Raw genomic sequence first — 18,958 nt, 5'->3', positions numbered from 1 at the left:
TGGCTGGGGAGGAGGTCAGGGAAAGCTTCCCACATGATGTGACATCACAGCCAGTCTAGTCAGGGACCTTCACCAAGTTCTTTTCTTCCTATTTTATAATTTCCTGTGACTGCCACACTAAATAACCACAAACTGGTGGCCTAAGCAACAGAAATTTATTCTCACCATTTGGGAGGCCAGGAATCTGAAATCAAGATAAGGGTGTGCACCCGAGCTGGTTTTTCTCAGTGGTTAGAGCAGACTGAAGGGTTGTGGGTTTGATTCTGGTCAAGGCCACTTACCCAGGGTGCAGGCTCTATCCACGCCCCATTCAGGGCATGTGCAAGAGGCAACCTATCGATGTGTCTCTCATATTGATGTTTCTCTCTCTCTGTATCTCCACTTCCACTCTCCCTTCTATTCTCTCTAAAAATCAATAGGGAAAATATCCTCGGGTGAGGATTAACAAAAACAAACAAACAAACAAACAAACAAACAACAAAAAAAGATAGGGTGTGTTCCCTCTCAAAGCTCTAGAAGAGAATGCATTCTTTGCCTTTCTCAGCTTCTGGTGGCTCTAGACATTCCTTGGCTTCCAATGCATCACTCCAATCATTGCCTTCATCTCCACATGGCCCATTCTCTGTGTGTGTCTTCTGTTCTGTTTCTTATAACACTTGTCAATGGGTTTATGACACACCCTGATAATCTAGGTTAATATAATCTCAATATATTTTATTTAATTATATCTTCAAAGATCCTTTTTCTAAATCAGGTCGAATTTACATGTTCCTGTGGATATGTGGATAGCTTTTATGGGGACCCTATTAAACCCAATATCTCACTATCAGTTCAATTGTTTCCTATCCAAAATGGAAAGGGGCCTTGAGTTTAAGCTTCTATAATTAATTGTTATATGATGGGGAGAGTGGTCTCCTAGATGTGAACCCAAAATGTTATAGTTCCCAATTATAGCCACCTTTTAGGATGACAACTAGGATTTAGGGCTTAAATCTTCCAAATGCAAAGCTTATTATTAACTCCCTTTCCATGAAAAACAGGGGCAAGTCATCCTACATTCACCCTTTTAGTGAAGGAGATGTGCGGTGACTCCAAGTCAATTTCTCTTTTCAGGAAGACCACACACAGTGATGCTAAGCATTAAGATGGTTTTCTGTCTAAGCCTATTTATTCACAATTCAGTATCTAATAAGGCAACCTTCTGATCAGGGGCAGTGGAAGTACTGGATGTGGGGAGAGTTATTGAGGAGGTATAAAGTTATGGAGCTTGGTGAATAATTGGACATGTTAATGGGAAACAGGGAAGATCCAGAGAAGAATCCAAGACCTGGCCAAGATGAATCCAAGATGTTGAGTTTCGTGTTGAATATGCTGACTCTGAGAAAGTGGTACCTCATTCAAGTAGGAAACAAAATTATTAAACTGATGACTGACAAATCTCCACCTTTTAAAATTATTACTATAGGGCATTGTTTTTTTTAATTAAATAAAGATATATTGAGAATTTTTTAAAGTGCATCATGCTGGGTTTGAGCTTCATCTTTAAAGCTTTAACTAAACTTTCTACACACAAATATCCCTTAAACATTTTATATATATATATATCTATATATATATATCTATATATATCTATAGATATAGATATATATATATATATATCACATAGCATATGCACTTGAAGACGTGCTTTAATATAAGGAATTTTATTTCATGATTAGTATGTTTGCTTGACTCTTAATTTTTCTTTAAGTTTTAAAAAGAACTAGTTATTTTTAAATCTTCCTTTGTTTTCCTTTTCCTTTTCCATATTCTTACCAATTAAGCATTGAAAAACAAGCAGTTCATTTATAACTTATGTTCTTTTCTATTCCTTCCATCTTATTCTCTTCTTAAACTAGTGAGAGGAGAAATGGGCTTTGTTATTGGTCTTACTCTTTTTCATAGGGTGAGATTTATACTTAGAAAGACTTTCTTCCTTGCTTCTTTGGAAACAGTGACATAATTGTATTGACTGTGAACTTACAAGTATGACATTGATTTACCACTTTGTTTGCACTCATTGTTACCTTTCAAATGACTCAACTTTTCACACCACTTTAACAGATGAAGAACTTACTAAGGTGGCACTAGTATTATAGCAATCAATGTGCTAACTAGTATAAGTCTATAGTATTTTATTCTATTTTTTAAAAATGTCTTTTAAAATTATATTTTATATACTTTTATATTTTCATTAAAATATTTAAATCAAGATTGTTATTGGTCATGTACTTTTTAACATGCTTTCATTTGAATGAACACAGGTTAAAACAAGGGAAGAGTAAAGTTTTAAGGGAAGTAAAAATTGAGTTTAATGGAGTTCAAGCTTTAATATGATAGCAGAACATCACCAAGTGTATTAACATAACTTCCCTTAGCACCATAGTAGGTGACTGAAAAACTGAAGGGAATAAGAGTTCATTCAGAGCTTGACAAGAGTCTATTCAGTGAGGGGTCCACTGCTAGTCAATGTATCTGAGGCCTCATTATACTGACACACTAGAGAAAAATGCTCTGCTTTTTATATTGGGCATTTAAAATGAAAATGAATATCAAACCAAACATGTTATCTCCGCTTTGCTATGAAATAGTTGAGTCATTTTCATGGGAAGAGTAATGACAACATGAGTAACTTTTTTGCAGCAGAAAAAATGTTACTAAATGATATTGACTTCCTTTTGTTTTAATTAATTAAAGTTTTTCACTATCAACTGAAGCCAGTAAATGATGCCTGTCATACATATGTAAGGGCAAAAGATACATCCAATTTCTTCCTTAGGTCATTAAAACTTGTAATTATCCTTTTTTTGTCTATGAAATTGAATGTGCAAATTTAGGAATGAAAGAAAGGGTAGAAGAATAGCATCCAAAGCACATCATGTTCAATAAGATCAAGAGTATGTGATGTTAGGAGAAATTCTGATATCTCTAAAATGTCTGTTTCTCCAATAATATTTCAAATTTATGCTTGAGGAAAAATTTAGTGGCCTAAGAAGAGTATATAGAAAGAGTATATGTTGACCTTTAGATCCTACTGTTTACAACTAATATTGTATAGAAATTACTTTTAAACCATGTTATTCCAAAACATCCACAGCTTTATAACTATATTTTACATTGAAATCTCCCAATTAGCAGATATGACCAAAAATCGCCTTTGTGATTTAAAGCTATAGGAAAGGTATCATTCAAATTTAATATTTATATTGGACTTAAACATCAGCAACAGTACAGAAGGAAGATTTTGAAGATGACAGTTAAGTTATGTTCATAAATACAAATAACCTTGCCAAATACTCAAATTTGGCTGACTTTTAACTGGAGGTTTATATCAGTTACAAGGTCAAGGAATCTTCTACTTCTCAAAAAGGCATCCTATCCTATCTTAGCTAATCTTACCAGTAAAGACGGTGGGCAATCTGGATGCTTTGCAATGAGCGGTGTAATAGGAGTTGCACTAGCGGACTTTCAAGGTTCCATTCAAACTTGACAGCCTGAAGTGAGAGAGAGAACCACTTTACTCTTGTTTGTCTCAGTAATAAAAGTATAGCAGAATACAGAAGGACTTAAGAGGTTTGAGAAAAGACCAGGGAAAATGTCATAAACATTTTAACAAAACAGTAATAATACATGTTGATAGCTTTATTTGCTGGTGCATAACTAATAACAGCGCACACACAGATCACACAGTGTAGGTGTGTGCAGTCTTGTTTCCTTTCCTTATGCATGCTTTAGTATGACAGGTAATAAACGAGAGCAGGTGGCTGGTAGAATTCAACCATGCCCAGGAGGAGAGTCCTGGCTCAAAAATCTAATATCACCAACAATGCTCTGGATATAGAAATGGCATTATTAGGCAATAGATATTTCTACCCCTTTGGAGATGTAATTAATGCACACCCAAAGTCTTAACTGAAATCACCAACCGATATATCAGAATCAACCTGCAGACCTTGAAGCTTTACATATAGGTTTGAAAGATGATTGTTGCCACCATAACTCACACATTCCCAAATTCTTTCCCTCTTCTCCACTGTGAACAACTCAGGTTTTCTAGGATACTCAACCTGGAGGAAAACACAGACCATGATGCAGCCCTTGATATCCTTAGAGACCTACCCAGACCTCCATCTGCACTGTGCAGGGGTCTCACCAAGAGCAGTCAGTGCCAGGGCCCCAGTATGGTCCCAGGAATCTGAATATTTTGCAGAAATGAAAACCAGGTTCTCTTCAGAAAAATATTCTTTCCTGCTTGAGAGGCAAGACTTCCAACTTTAGTTGTTCAATTAGCTCTCTCTCTCTCTCTCTCTCTCTCTCTCTCTCTCACACACACACACACACCCCACACTCAAAGTTTAAGCCAGGTTTTGTACCACAGTACAGACAGCAGAAAAATGTTGTACATCATTCATTCACACACATACCTGAAGAACCACCTTGATATGCCCACTACCCCAAGGATGAGAAAGTTTATGAATTCCTAAGGAGTGAGGGTGATTTCACAGAAGATGATTTCAGCACATTTGCATAAACTCCTGTAGCTGTCTGAATGCCTAACAACCATAATGTATGTTGTCTTAAACTGTAGCTATGACCTTCGTTAACTTACTTGCTAAAACTGGGCTGACTAGGTTCTGGGTTATGTTAATGCCCTAATAGTGAGCATATCCTATCAGCATATGAGCAGAAGAGATGCCTCAGAATTTATTTCCATGTTTCTGTTATCAGCTTTCTCTTTAGGCTTCCCAATTATTTCTTCTTGAACCCAATAATTACTTGTTGATCTTGAATTGCCTTCTTTGTTTCCAAACTCCCTGCTTTGCTCTGTCTACTGGTACAATTTCCCCCTAAATCCTGCCTCATTGTCTAAGATATAGGCACTTTTTCTGATGCTTATACATATCACATTATTATGAATCTACCTGCAAGGTTATGACCTGTGTGTTGTATTACCTGCGTCTGTATCTTATTTGATTTCTAGTTATGAACCATACCTTCTATTTTCATTATGATCATAGAAACTTTTTTATTGCTTTATTATAGACTTTGTACTTCTAACAAGACAACACATGAAATAACATGCTTTCAGAAAGTGATCAATAGGGTACAATTTTCTTTATATCTTGGAAAGTTTTAAAATCAGGTCAGAGCATGGAAGTTTAAGGACAAACTCCACAACAAATGTTTTTATTTATTTATTGTTTTTATTAATCTTCACCTGAGGATATTTTTCCATTGATTTTTAGAGAGAGCAGAAAGGAGGGGGAGAGACATCGAGAGAGAGAGAAACCGATGTGAGAGAAACACATCAAGTGCTTGCCTCCTGCACATGCCCCGACCAGGCTCAGGGATCGAGCTTGGAACTGAGGTACATGCCTTTGAGTGGAATCAAACCCAGGACCCTTCAGTCCGTAGCCTGACACTCTATCCACTGAGCCAAACCAGGTAGGGTCACAACAAATGTTTTAAAAATTCTTTCCAGTTTTTATTTATTTTATAGTCACATTATACACTTCTTGGCCACCTCAAAACATTTTACAATATTCACTTTTAATTAGGAAACCATTACAACTTTACCTAATTGTACCTCTGTGCTTTTGCTATGCTGGATTCCATGTGCACCTTGTCTGAAGAATTTGGATTTGCAGGTGTATGGCTCTCAGTGATATTCCTGTTGCCAAGTGTGTTGGTTCAGATTGGGGCTTTCAAATGGGCTTAATCTTAACTTTTGTAAAAACTTACTCTTTTTAGTTGGGTGAGATATAACATGATGCCCATACTCAGGAGCTATAAGATGAATGATATTTCTACAAGTTGAATTAATCTTTATTTGCTCTATAGTATCCTGGCAAATCTAGGGAAGTAAAACTATAAGGATTAATATAAGTAATGACATGGTAGAGTTTTTTTCAAAACCAACTCTCTATGTAGTCTTCAAAGGAATGCATATTCTTTTTGCAAAGTAATATGGTTTTCCAGCTTAATAATACAGGCATCCCCCATCAGGTTCAGAGTTTCCTATCTTAAATGTTTAAAAGTGAAGGGATCTGGCATTTAAAATAGCTTGTAACTACAACCTGGCCTTTAAGATAAGAAAACACCTGAGTTAAAAAAAAAAAGCAAACAAAGGCAAAAAACATCAAGACCACTATTTTAGATCCATTCAGCACTCAGTATATAGTCAACTTGGAAAAAAATATTGTTTGTAGTTTGGATATTCAGTCATTTACAGGGTCATTTGTAAAATGTATAATTGCTTATATTCCTAGGTAAGTTCATGTTTTTTTCTAAAATTACTCCAACAACATTGTGATATTTGATTCTGTCACTAAAATATATTCTCTATAGGAAAATTTAGGAAATCCCTTATAATGCTACTTTTATAAGAGTTATAATCAATTTAGAATACTCTAAGGCAGTGGTTCTCAACCTTGGCTGCACATTAGAATCACCTGGGAATCTTTTTAAAATGCTGATTTCTGGGCGTCACCCTCCAGAATTGTGTTTCTTTTGTTATGGAGTGGGGCCACAACATTAGTAACAAAGAAACAGAATTTCCGGAGGCTGAGGCCCAGAAATCAGGATTTTAAAAAGATTCCCAGGTGATTCTAATGTGTAACCAAGGTTGAGAACCACTGCTCTAAGGGAAAGGCAAGAAATACAAAATTCTGAGGATCTGGCTAGCAAAAGGCTATTACTTATATAACACTTATTAACTTAATTTACATAGGTAAAAAAGATTTAATCACAAGCATATCTATTTTTTCCCAGTTTAATTAATAAGTGCAGTTGCTTTTAAAAAATCCTTTTTGGCTTTGACATACCTTTTTTGTAACTGTATGAGTTTTGGCTAGAGAATGTCTGCGGTTACCCATGTTGACATTTGAGCTATAATTTCTCCCTTTGGCTGGCCAAACTGCAATATCACTTCAAGTAGTCTATTGTTGATTCATCAGAAACTTTTTAAGAGAATTGTTAGCTAAAATCCTGGAATTGCTTGGCAACTCTGTTGTTCTTACCTGAACTAGCTGTGGGAGATAGTCCAGTAGTTCGTCATTCAGGAGGTTGTCTAATTGCTGAACTGCCACTTTACGAATTTCTTGATCTGGAAAACTAATACAAAGGAAATATATCTATTAAGCAGTTAATGGTATGGAATAATACATGAAAAATATCAGGGAAACAGAGAACAAATTTCATCCTCAGTGTATAAAATAAAATAATGGTCCCACAATCAATGAAGATGACGATTAGTACCAAATAATTATTTTCCTGTATTCTATATATCCTGTCAATTGCAGTAGAAAGTCCTTTTGACTAGATTTTGGAAACTTGGGTTTAAGTTAGATCCCCTTCCAGCTTTCTTGTCTATAAAATGTGGATGATAGTGATACCATTGTAATAAATCTAATTATTAATAACTGGAAAGAAGCAAAGGGAAGGGCAAATATCATAGGCATGCCCAGAAAGTCTGGGTGGCATAGGAAAGGTACTTACCTGTCAGTCACACTTAGGAATACGTCGTTGGCCAGAGTAGGCCTGGCCACTGCAAGCATGGGAAGATAGGAGATACTTAAACCCTTAAGCAAAGAAGTTCTCTCTCCTGGTTTGCCTAGGATCCTTGTGACTCTTGTTGCAGAGGTATGCTCTCTTGGGTCCCCTGCATTCACCCATATGGCTCACAGCCATGTGGTCCCCATACACAACGAACAAGTGGATGACAACTAGTCTGATGCTACATGGGACCCAGCTCCACCCATGGAATGGAAACTCTGGACATTGGCTTTGCTTTTAGCTCTGCTGAATCTCTGTTCGGGCGCAATATGTGCCATGCTCAGCATGGCCAGCGGTGAACCTGAGGGTGGGTGGTGGTGAAGGATTAAAGAAGACAGACAAGAGAATAAAGCTGGGGCTAGGTGGGACGCTGCTCTCGGATGGAGAGACAGTGCCACAGCCTGCAAGCTGAGTCTTTATTTTATAGCCAGATTCCACGAGGCAAAGTAAGGGCGTGGTCAAGATGTTTACAATGTTCTCACGGGTTTCGAATCTACTCAGTTACATGCACCTGCTTTGTTTTGGCGCACCTCCCGCAGCCCACCTCACTTAGCCAACTGGGACCACAGGTTCAGACCGTAAAGTCAAGCTTACAACTATAGCCTTTGGGTATAATTGTGCTGGGAGGGCTTTGCCCTCCAAGCTGGGACTTGCACGTGGCTTTGCCATGAGAGGTCAGTGCCCTCTCAGTCCAAGGCTTGAACCTGTCCAAATGCTGTAACTGCTCTCCACAAATCCCCAGCTGCACATCCTCTAGGACTGGATTCAGGGAAATGGGACTTTAGAAACTGAGGGATGTAATTGCATGAAAATAAAGCTTTCTACCACATCTCATTCTCCCGTGGGGGCCTCTGGAATGCTTATTCCAGCAGTACCCCAGGAACCCAGTCCTACTAGCAACAAAGGCCATCCACACATTTCTGCGATAATAATAGGACATCTAACATCTTTTCTAAAATAATATGCAAATCTTCGCTTATAATTTAGCCATGCATTTATTAAATAAAGTATTACCAGCTGGAGACCTGATAGTTTATATGATTACTAATGGAATACATTTGAATGAGTTTGGCCAGATCATAATGAAAATTAGAAATCTAAAGTACTTTATAATAAATAAAAATAATTTAATAAGGCTAACTCTTACTAGAACAGGAGTTCTTGAGGGAAACTGTACCTTATTCATTTTAGGACTGCACATGCCTGTGGTAAGATTTAGCACTCATTAGACACTTAATAAATGTGTGTTATTGAACTAAATTTATGGAGTATTTAGCATTTGAAACCCTATTTCAAATACAATTTATCCTCAAATGGGCTCCTCAGGTTGCCATTATCTTGTTCCATCAGAGGAGTTAGATTCAATTATCTCCAAACGCCTGGAAGTGCCTAGAGATAAGTTTTGGCACCATCTTGCTTTGACAAGATTTTGACATACTGCTTTGACATGTTTAAACAGAACTGAGCTTTGATTAGAACAATTAATTGTAAATAAATACATTTTCAGGAAAAATAAGCATAATTTAAAATTCCAAGGGCTATTTATAGTAACTCATTGAAAAACAGAGAAATGAATAAACAAATAAACAAAACCCCCAAATCACTTGGAATGATTTTTTTTTTCAATCTGTCAGGTAAGAACTTTGAAGATTGGCTCCCAATACTGGGGAGGTCAGAAAGCATTAAAGTCTTTAATATCCAGTCTTTGTTCAGCATATGAGGTTACTGAAGGGTGAAATGAATACTATGCAGCTCCAGTGTAAAGGAAAAAATGGTATTACTCAGTATCTCTCAACTCTCCTTAACAATAGTTTGAAATGTAATGTTTAAACAGGTTACATATTTTCCTTCGTTTAAACTGAGCATTTTAATCGCAACAAGAATTTCACTTGCAAGGCTATTCACTCAAAACCCTTGTTTCTGACCTGCAAATACAGTTCCAATAATTATCTTTCTTTGAACATTCTGGCAATGAGACCTAGTGAGAACTGTAGTGCGGACGCATCTCAAGAAGTACCACAAAGGTCGGAAGATCTCAGTGTAGCATCAAAAACAGCTGGAGAGCAGAAAGAGTGTAATAAAAATGCAAAGCTAGAGGACGGTGAGCTGGTTTTAGCACACCAAGACTTCATTTTCTCCTAACTAAATGTGATTCACTCTAATTTATTGCTCTCAATTTCTAAACCATTTGTCTGAAGCTTGCGGGCATCAAGGTCAGTGTGAGGACGTTTGAAGCCTTAGAGGGAATAGTTACTTGGTACATTTTGTTACCTTAAGGGATGACTTAAGTCAGATTCAAGTCACTCAGGCTTTCTTGTGTGCCTATGTTATCTTATTGATATGAATAACAACAAAAAATGAAAAGGAGCAAAAACAAAACTCTTTGATGAATACTATACCTCTAATTAGGTATTTATTTCCAAATACTAAAGTGTAAACTCCATGAAATCAGATTTTTTTTGCCTGATTTGTTCATTGATATGTCCCCAATGCTTACAGATTGGTGGGCATGCTCTACATATTTGTTTGAAGAATATCCAAACTGAATGAATTGTCTTTCCACCTCAAACATCTCTATTTCCAGACTTTTCATTTGTAGTCTGTGTTATCATCTTTTCCCAATCACGTAGGTCTAAAAATGTGAGATACTTCCCCTCTGTATGCCCTTCTCATTAATTTTTTTCCTCCTTTCCATCTGGCGAAATTCTATTCATCATTGTAGTCAAAGCTCAAGCATCAATTTACCTGCAAAGCTGTGATAGCCACTTTGTATACCTGTCGAGTTGATCATGTCCTTTTCTATGGGGTTTTATATTATGTACATGGTTGAAGGCCGGCTCATTCATTCATTAATTCTAGTGTTTGCACAGATGAATAAAAGATTGTGGAGTTGCTAATGACCTTTTATCTTGATATCTAATTAGTTGCTGAGTTCTGTTGACTTTTCTCTTCTATTCTATTCATCATGCCTGATTTTAGTTTCTTCTGCAACTGTCTAGTCTAGGCAATAATTATCTCTTGCTGGTACAATAGTTTTTCAAAGTAATATCTTATAAAATTTCTTAATTTATTTGTAAGTTTATTTGTCATAAAACATTGAATGGTTTGCTACTTCCACTGTGTCTCTTTCAGGCCCATGTAAATATTCAAGGCCAGCTGAACACTTCAGATTTTTCTACTCCTGTAATACTGCATAAACTGCTCTGGCTCACTGGGATGATATTTTTACTCTGAAAATGCCATGTGCATTCTCACAACTGTGAGCACTGTAACTTTCACTGGGAATATCCTCCTTTTTCTTCTTAAAGTTCTATTCCTCATTCAAAATGGGGACCAAATACTCTTAAGGTAAGGGTCCCAATCTTTAGTCATCAATTTTCTGAACTCTAAGGGCCATTTACTAGATGACTCCATGATCACTTAGGATATGCTAGTGTGCATTAGGGTTTACCTTTTTATAGATGTATCATCATTCCTCAACTAGTGAATAAATCAACTGAGAATAAGGATTGTTTCATCTTCTATTTTTATGCCTAGGATTTAGTACCATTCTTCAGACATGCATTGATTATAATATAATAAATAAGCCGAAACCGGTTTGGCTTTTATTTTTTGCTGTGCTCGGACTGAAAGGTCCCGGGTTCGATTCCGGTCAAGGGCATGTACCTGGGTTGCGGGCACATCCCCGGTGGGGGATGTGCAGGAGGCGGCTGATCGATGTTTCTCTCTCATCGATGTTTCTGACTCTCTATCTCTCTCCCTTCCTCTCTGTAAAAAGTCAATAAAATATATTTAAAAAAAATAAATAAAATCATATTATGAAGTCCCTTTTATTTTTTGCTGTGCTCTAATTTACATAGATAGCAATAGGTATAATTCCACAAACACCATTTATATAAATTCTAGATTTCCCCTCCTCCCCATTCACATGGTAAGAGGAAAACAAATCTGAAGACAGTGAAAAAATAATATATATATTTTTTCAGACTCCTTCAGGAACAACCTCCCCACCTCCAAAAAATACCTCACAACCTCATGACATCTGCATAGTATAATCCAAAAGAAAAATTATATATTTGTATCAATATGTACAAATGCTGGAAAGAATGATTTTGCACCTTAATGGAAAGGGATGTATCTTCTATTCGCTACTGTTGTTTGAAGTTCAGAAAGAAATTGGGAGTGAAATTGCTAAGAAACTAACTAACCACATGACATCCTGAGATGTGACTAAGGCCTAACAACATTAAAGCACATCCAAATATAACTCGCATTTGACTATTTTAGAAAGAGTTGGCCACATTAAAAGAGACTGGCAGAGTTAGTGAAGTTCCTGGGAAATGGGCTTTTTCATACATTGCTGGCAATATATAGCAACATGAATTAAAAAGAAATCTTTAAAATGTGCTTATTCCTTTTCTAGCAATTTTACTTTGGGGAATTTATCCTAAGAAAATAATCAGAGATGTGGGTGAGAATATGTGCATATATGCAAAACTGGCAATGATAGAAATGTCTAAAAATAAAAAGTTAAATATCAATGACCAGGCAATAAAATATATGCAGTCATTAAAATATTAAATGAATATTTAATGATATAAAACAAGCATGTCAAACTCAAAAGCTAACACGGGCCAAATAAACAAGGTTTAATTTATGTGGGCCGCAAAAGAACAAAAGCTTCAATTTTCATAGAAACGTAGGTTTATTTTGATAGAGACATGCTGAATACAAAGGGCTGAAATAAATGAGTAATCATTAACATAAAATAATAGAACATTTTAATAAAAATTAATATTTTTTTCTTGTACATTAACTTACCAGACACTGAATAACTGCACAAATTAATAAGCGTAATGCAAATAAACCTATTTTTCTTGTTCTCCGAAAGTTAAATATTTCCTGTTGCGCACACCAAACAAGTCAGCACAAGACTAATGATGTGGCAATCGGCTGCTAAAATATTCGCTGCTGGTATTAGTGGAGAGAAATGATGTGCCTGCATGTAAGGGAAATGAATGCAACACGATAATACTAATCAGTCATTAGCAAACGTTGTAGTTTACTATTAATAATTATGTATAGCAGGATATTGTAAAAATTAAGTTACAAAATTTTTATTAAAACATTTCTTACATACCGTTATATTGGCTGGGCCACAAAAATAATCGTTGTGGGCTTCATGTGGCCCATGCGCTGCGAGTTTGACATGCTTGATATAAAACATTATGAAAAAAGTATACGAAGGATCAAAATTTTAATACCAAATATCTGAGTGGAAGTTTCATGGGATAACTATAGTTTTCTTTTTTAAGCTTAAAGTTTATCAGTTACTAAAAATATTTTTAAAAGCCCAGCCTTTCAACTTATTCTGAAAATCTATGTATATAAAAGGCTAAGTGACTGTCCGACCAGCCCAGTGGGTATTATGTGCACTGACCACCTGGGGGCAGACACTCAATGCAGGAGCTGCCGAGCTTATTGGCAGAGGTGGTTCTCAGGTGACATACCCCGGAACCAGAGAGGATTCCTCGCAGGGACGTGTGGCCATGGGTTATGTTGTTGCTGGGGCACTGTCGGCCCTGAATCTGGTTTACTGCCAAGCTGCGGTGACCGTAGACACCCTTTGAGCTGCAGCACTGCCCCAGGTGCACTGACCAGGTAGGGACCATGGGAGGTTGGCTGCAGGGTATGTCCAGCCCATCTCACCCAGTCCTGTCCCACCAGCCACCTTCTAATTAATTTTCTTTCAATGTGCACTAATCCTTGCACCGGGCCACCAGTATATTACTAATGGAAAATTTGTTAATACTAGAAGAAAGCTCCCAACTACATGTCCTTTTAAGAATGCAAATCATTGTGTGAAAGAATAAGAATTATATTTTTAAGTCGACTTAGAATATTCCATTAACATAATAGGCCCAAAAGAGATCTTTGCCTCTGCAGAATTTATGTTTAATACCTTTTCAGGGCTCTGAACTTAGCAATAGGTCAATGGACAAAGATGTTCTACAAATCCTGGCATTCTGTCTGTGTTCTGTTTTCTGAAACTATTTAAACATTCTTTTTGGGAGATAGCTGTTGGCATTTCATGCTTAGTAACTCACTCCTCAATAAGGTGAGGGCCACCCATATTAGTTCTCTGACCGTGGTGTGATATTTACAGACTTAAATGTCATATGTAACAGAAGCACTGCAACCTGTTTTGAATTTTCCACAAGCCAGGTATTTGTACTTTCCAACAACCTGATTTGCTTGAAAAATACATGTAATTCTTGCCAATAAGCCAGGTGCCACTCTTTAGCTATTCTGATCACTTTGTTACTGTAATTACTCTAGGCAGGGACATTACCCCTTGAATCTGGAGAAGAAGCAAAATTATTGTTAGAAGATTCATCAGGCTGATATCAACCAGGTATAATTTATTTGTCATTATAAAAGATTTCCGTATAATCAATTAGAAAATAGATGATTTACAATGTAATAAAGGGATATCTATTTAGTTTGATCAATTAAAAAGAGATAAGGTCAGCCTTGGCCAGGTGGCTCAGTTGGTTGGAGTGTCATCCTGAAAATCAAAAGGTTGCCCGTTTGATTCCTGGTCAGAGCACATACCTAGGTTGCAGGTTTGATCCCCAGTCAGGGCATGTATGGGAGATAACCAATTGAGGTTTATTTCTCATATTGATGTTTTTCTCTCCTTTACTCTCTAAAATAATAAATTGTAAAAAACATATTATTGAGTGAGGATTAAAAACAAATACAAGGTCAATAAAATCCCATTACTTGTTGGGGAAGTACAATAAATTTTTATTTATAATGAAAAAAATTTTAGGCTTAATAAGAGCTCAAGTGAAATACTCATTTCTTTAAGAATATTAATCATTTTTAAATGTTCATTTAAGCAATTTTATGTTACCTAATTTAGTTTCCCCAAGCATGTCTGAATTATGGTCAAAAGCAAAGCATTGGACTGGCTGGCTTACATTCAGTTTTACAAGAGTTTTGTGAGCAGTGCTCCTACATATTCAGGGCTTATGAACTGAGCTAATAATAGAGTTTTGGGGATCTGTAAAAGGACTTTATACTATAGCTAAGATAAATATAACACTATACAATGATTGTTAAGGAATTACTTAAAAATTGCACACAATTGTATAACAAGGATATTCAAACTGGAAGAAAAAAAATACTCCTTGAAGATTAGGATTGTAAAACTTAATAAAAGAGATCTAAGTTATGTGGTGAAAAATTTCAAATGGTGAAAATTAAGTAAAATTAAAGCGACTTCAAGATAAATATCTTTCAAAAGAATTTCAGGAAAATATCAACTCTATATTTGTCAACACTGTAGAGTAAAGACAGAGTTGAGGGCCAAGAGGAGGGTTCAGTTGCAGTGGTAATCCTTACATGGGCAGAAAAGGAAAAATAGTAAGATTCTAGGTAACTTGTTGGCTCAAATTGCACATAGAAACTGACCAGAGGTTAAGGTTTGCTGTATAACAGAGGTCATCCTATTTTTGGTCTCAGGACCCATTACACATTTAAAAATTAGGGAAGATTCCAAAGAGTTTTTGTTTATGTGGGTTATAGCTGTTAATAATTACCATATTAGAAATGAAACCAGAACGTTTAAGAATTATAGGGTATTCCCCCAAATGTATACACACACTTTGAATAATCTTAAAGGCAGTGCTTATTAAAATACATTTCATTTTCAAAATTGAGCTATCAGCTGTTAAAGTGTGTATTCAGTTTTGGGGGACACCCTGTATTTATCAACTCATTTACAAGACGCTTCTATGAAAAATAGCTGTATTTTCAACAACAAAGAAAATACTTCGTGAGAAGAGCAATATTATTTTACATTTTTGCAAATCTCTTCAATGCCTGGCTTAATAGGAGACAGCTGGATTCTCCTGTCTGTTTCTGCATTAAACCTGCTGCAATGCAGCCTCTGGAAATTCTACTCTGCACTCATGAGTAAACAAGTGTGACAGAGGCAAATGACATCTTAGAATTATTACAAAAACAGTTTTGATCTTTGGCACCACTGTAAGCATGTTGGGGACCACAAACCTCACTTTGAGACCCTGTACAACATAGTTTTGGCATGTGTCATTGTTGTGGGGCCATCAGTCAAGGAATCGGCCCTGTGGATTGTTACTAAGATAGCAGCACACCAACCTAATTTTTTCCCAAGCAAAAATAAAAATAAAAAATATATGGCTTTGAACTCATCTGAGAAACACTGAGATTAGGGAATTGTCATTCCTCTTCTCTTCTCTTAAATATTTACAATTTCTCTCATCTCTGAGGACTATGGAAATATCACAGAAGACTCAGACAAGCTTCAACAAGGCCAGTGGAGTCGAGAAATGATATTGCCAAAGAAAAATACATCTTTCAACTTCTTCTGTTTGACTTACTATTTTGTAATTTCTAATCCTTTATTTTCTCCCATATCATAGTTTTTCTATTTTTTCCTTTCTTGTCTAGGTTGAAAAACGATCTAGGGTCAATATCTTACTCAAAGAACTTTTGAAATGATGGGTGAAAGCCAAATAGGATGTAACGAGAGTTGACCTTTAAAAAAAGCAACTTTGAGTAAACTGAAAAGCAAAGCAATCTGAGATTAAGCAAAAGTGTAACAGAAATGTCAGACTTCAGAATCCATAGTAAGAATTCACACAGAATGCCGTGAAGCTACTCACAGTTAAAAGCCCCAATGTCAGGTTTGAATTATAAAACTATCAGAAGCGCAGAACTGTTTCTCCAACAAGCTTTGAGTCTGATGATACACGCTGCATCAGCTTTGAAGAAAAATGTTAATATGACTACCTTTGCTTTTTTCTAATACTAAAATGATCTGATGTGACAAAAGAATTTTTTTTCTAGAAAATGTGGTGAATAAAGATTCTTTAGGTTCATTGTAAACCTTTATCTACTGAATAATTCATGTCCCTTCAAGGATTTTCACTGATTATAGAATATCAGAACTCACTCAAATTTGGAGATCTGGTTCAATCTCATGATTACACAATGAAGAAACTGAAATTCGAAGAGTTTAAGCTATTTGCCCAAGGCCAGTTGTTGGTGGCACCGAAATTAAAATACAAATGTCCAGAATACTAGGCAAGTAGGCTTTCTGCAATACTTTCAGCAAGGCCTTTTTATCTTTTGACTAGATACTTTTTTTTAAAATATATTTTATTGATTTTTTACAGAGAGGACTATTTATTTTACTGCACTCTAAATGGTTCTCTAGGGACCATAATAGTGATCAGTACAATTTGTCAAATTGGACTGGGGCATTGACCCTTTCGTGAACCAAAAGGAATAAGAATAAATCCTAGACCTAAGGAGACATAGAAAACAATACAAAGATATTTCTTGATAGTCTATGGCCTTGTATATAGAATTTGGGGATTAGCAATATAGTCATGGTATGAATTACCAGTAGTATTGATTTTGTTCTTCTTATGTGATTATACTTTGATTTTACTTATAGACAAGCTTAGGGAGATAATACATAAAGCAAGTGGTATATTGAAAGAGATTTTGTGTTTGGATACATTAAATATTACATAAAAAGCCCTTTCTAAGCAAGCTTATCTACACGCTTGACTTCTCATCCTTCTGTGGATGATTTCCAAATTGAAGTTTCTACCTCAGATTTCTCCCTTGAACAACCACCAGACCTGTAAATTCAGCCATCTCAAGCACACCGCAAAGCCAACATAACCCTATCTGAACTACCATGTTCTTTTATAATCTGTCAGTCATCCAGGGAGTTCCATCTTAGTGAATGTTTCTATTATGTACTTACTTACATAAGACAGAGATTAAGAAGTAATCCTTGATACCCCTCTTTTCCACTGTCCTTCCCAATTCAAAATTGTCTTTTCTATTTTCTTTACTCTGATTCTATTCATTTCATACCTCACCACTACCACCTTCTCGGGTTGACTGCTGTTCTCTGACACCTGGATGGCTTCCATAGCTTCCTAGAGGATTTTCTCTCATTTAGTTTTGCTTCCCTCACCCAATCCATGCTTCACTCAGAGTTATTTTTTAAAAATGCAAACATGTTCTCCCATTTATCATTTCTGCCTTCCCATTGGTACTTAAAAAAAAAAACCAAGTTGCTTAATATGGTCCTGTTTAGAGCTCTTTAACATGGTATTTCTGGTCTCATTTTAACATGTTAGTCATCTTATATCATACACTTCTTTCCTGGCCTTCAGGAACACTGGCTCTCTTTAATGCAAGTTATACAGGTTCTGTCCCAGGACTTTTTCCTAGATTCTTTCTTCCCAGAAAACTCTTCTCTTATTCTTCCCTTTCACCAATTCATTCATGCTCATCTTTGGATCTGAGCTCAAACAAAACTTCCTCAGGGAAGGCTTTTTCCACTTTGAAGAAAAGGTTTTGTTCCTTTGTTATATAGAACCATATATCTTTCATTCAGAGCTGTGGTAACTCCTGTTGTTTTAAATTTATAATTTGGTAACAGCTTATTTCTCCCCACCTCTAGTAGACTACAACTTCATGAAGGCGGGACTAGGTTGTTTTTTTTTTAATATATATTTTTTATTGATTTCAGAAAGAGGAAGAAAGAGAAAGGGTTAGAAACATCAATGATGACAGAGAATCATTGATTGGCTGCCTCCTGCATGCCCCCTATTGGGGATGGAGCTTGAAAGCTGGGAATGTGCTCTGACCAGGAATTGAACTCTGACCTCCTAGTTCAGGGGTCTAAGCTCAACCACTGACCCACACCAGCCAGGAAGGACTTTTGTTTTTGCTTAACATGCTAGTTTTAGGGCCTAATGAAGTGCCTAACATGAGTAGGCTATCAATAAATATCTGTGGAGTAGATGAATGGACAGATTGGGTTTCAATTTTTTATCTGTAAAATAGGGATCAGTAAAATGGGGGAAATTGTAGATGTTGGTAATAATATTAAAGAGGTTGCTTGTAGGTTAAATCATATGTTGTGAAAGTGCTTTGTAAACTGTAAGACAATATTCAATTGTGATTTATTATTAAAACTAGAGGCCCGGTGCATGAAATTCGTGCACTGGGGGGTGGGGTTCCCTCAGCCCAGCCTTCCCCTCTCACAGTCCGGGAGCCCTCAGTGGATGTCCTACTGATGGCCACAGTCTGGCAGCAGAGGCTTGGAGCAGGTGTCCTGTGTGTGTGTGTGTGTGTGTGTGTGTGTGTGTGTGTGTGTGTATGTGTCCGCTGGGGTCCTGCCCCGGCCACACCATGGAGGCTTGGAGCAGGCGCCCCTCTGTGTTGATCTCTCACGCTCCTGGCCTCCACTGCGTGTTTTTCTCTCCCTTGAGCTGTGGCCAGGGTG

The 18,958-nt window shown here is 36.6% G+C and overlaps 1 protein-coding gene across 1 annotated transcript in view; it reads right to left on the bottom strand.

The window, feature by feature from the left end:
* The window catches only part of PIK3C2G (phosphatidylinositol-4-phosphate 3-kinase catalytic subunit type 2 gamma), a 268,815-nt gene that overhangs the window by 140,207 nt on the left and 109,650 nt on the right, over positions 1-18,958 (bottom strand). The window contains exons 17-18 of the mRNA XM_014451731.2: positions 7,059-7,152; positions 3,439-3,533 (exon numbers count right to left, since the gene is read on the bottom strand). Coding sequence (XP_014307217.1) covers positions 3,439-3,533; positions 7,059-7,152 — 189 coding nt within the window. The remainder of the gene's footprint in view (positions 1-3,438; positions 3,534-7,058; positions 7,153-18,958) is intronic.

This window comes from Myotis lucifugus, unplaced genomic scaffold (assembly GCF_000147115.1).
Source record: "Myotis lucifugus unplaced genomic scaffold, Myoluc2.0 scaffold_10, whole genome shotgun sequence".
Taxonomy (NCBI): domain Eukaryota; kingdom Metazoa; phylum Chordata; class Mammalia; order Chiroptera; family Vespertilionidae; genus Myotis; species Myotis lucifugus.
Note: the sequence above shows the minus strand (reverse complement) of the source record. Positions and strands in the feature narration are given on the sequence as shown.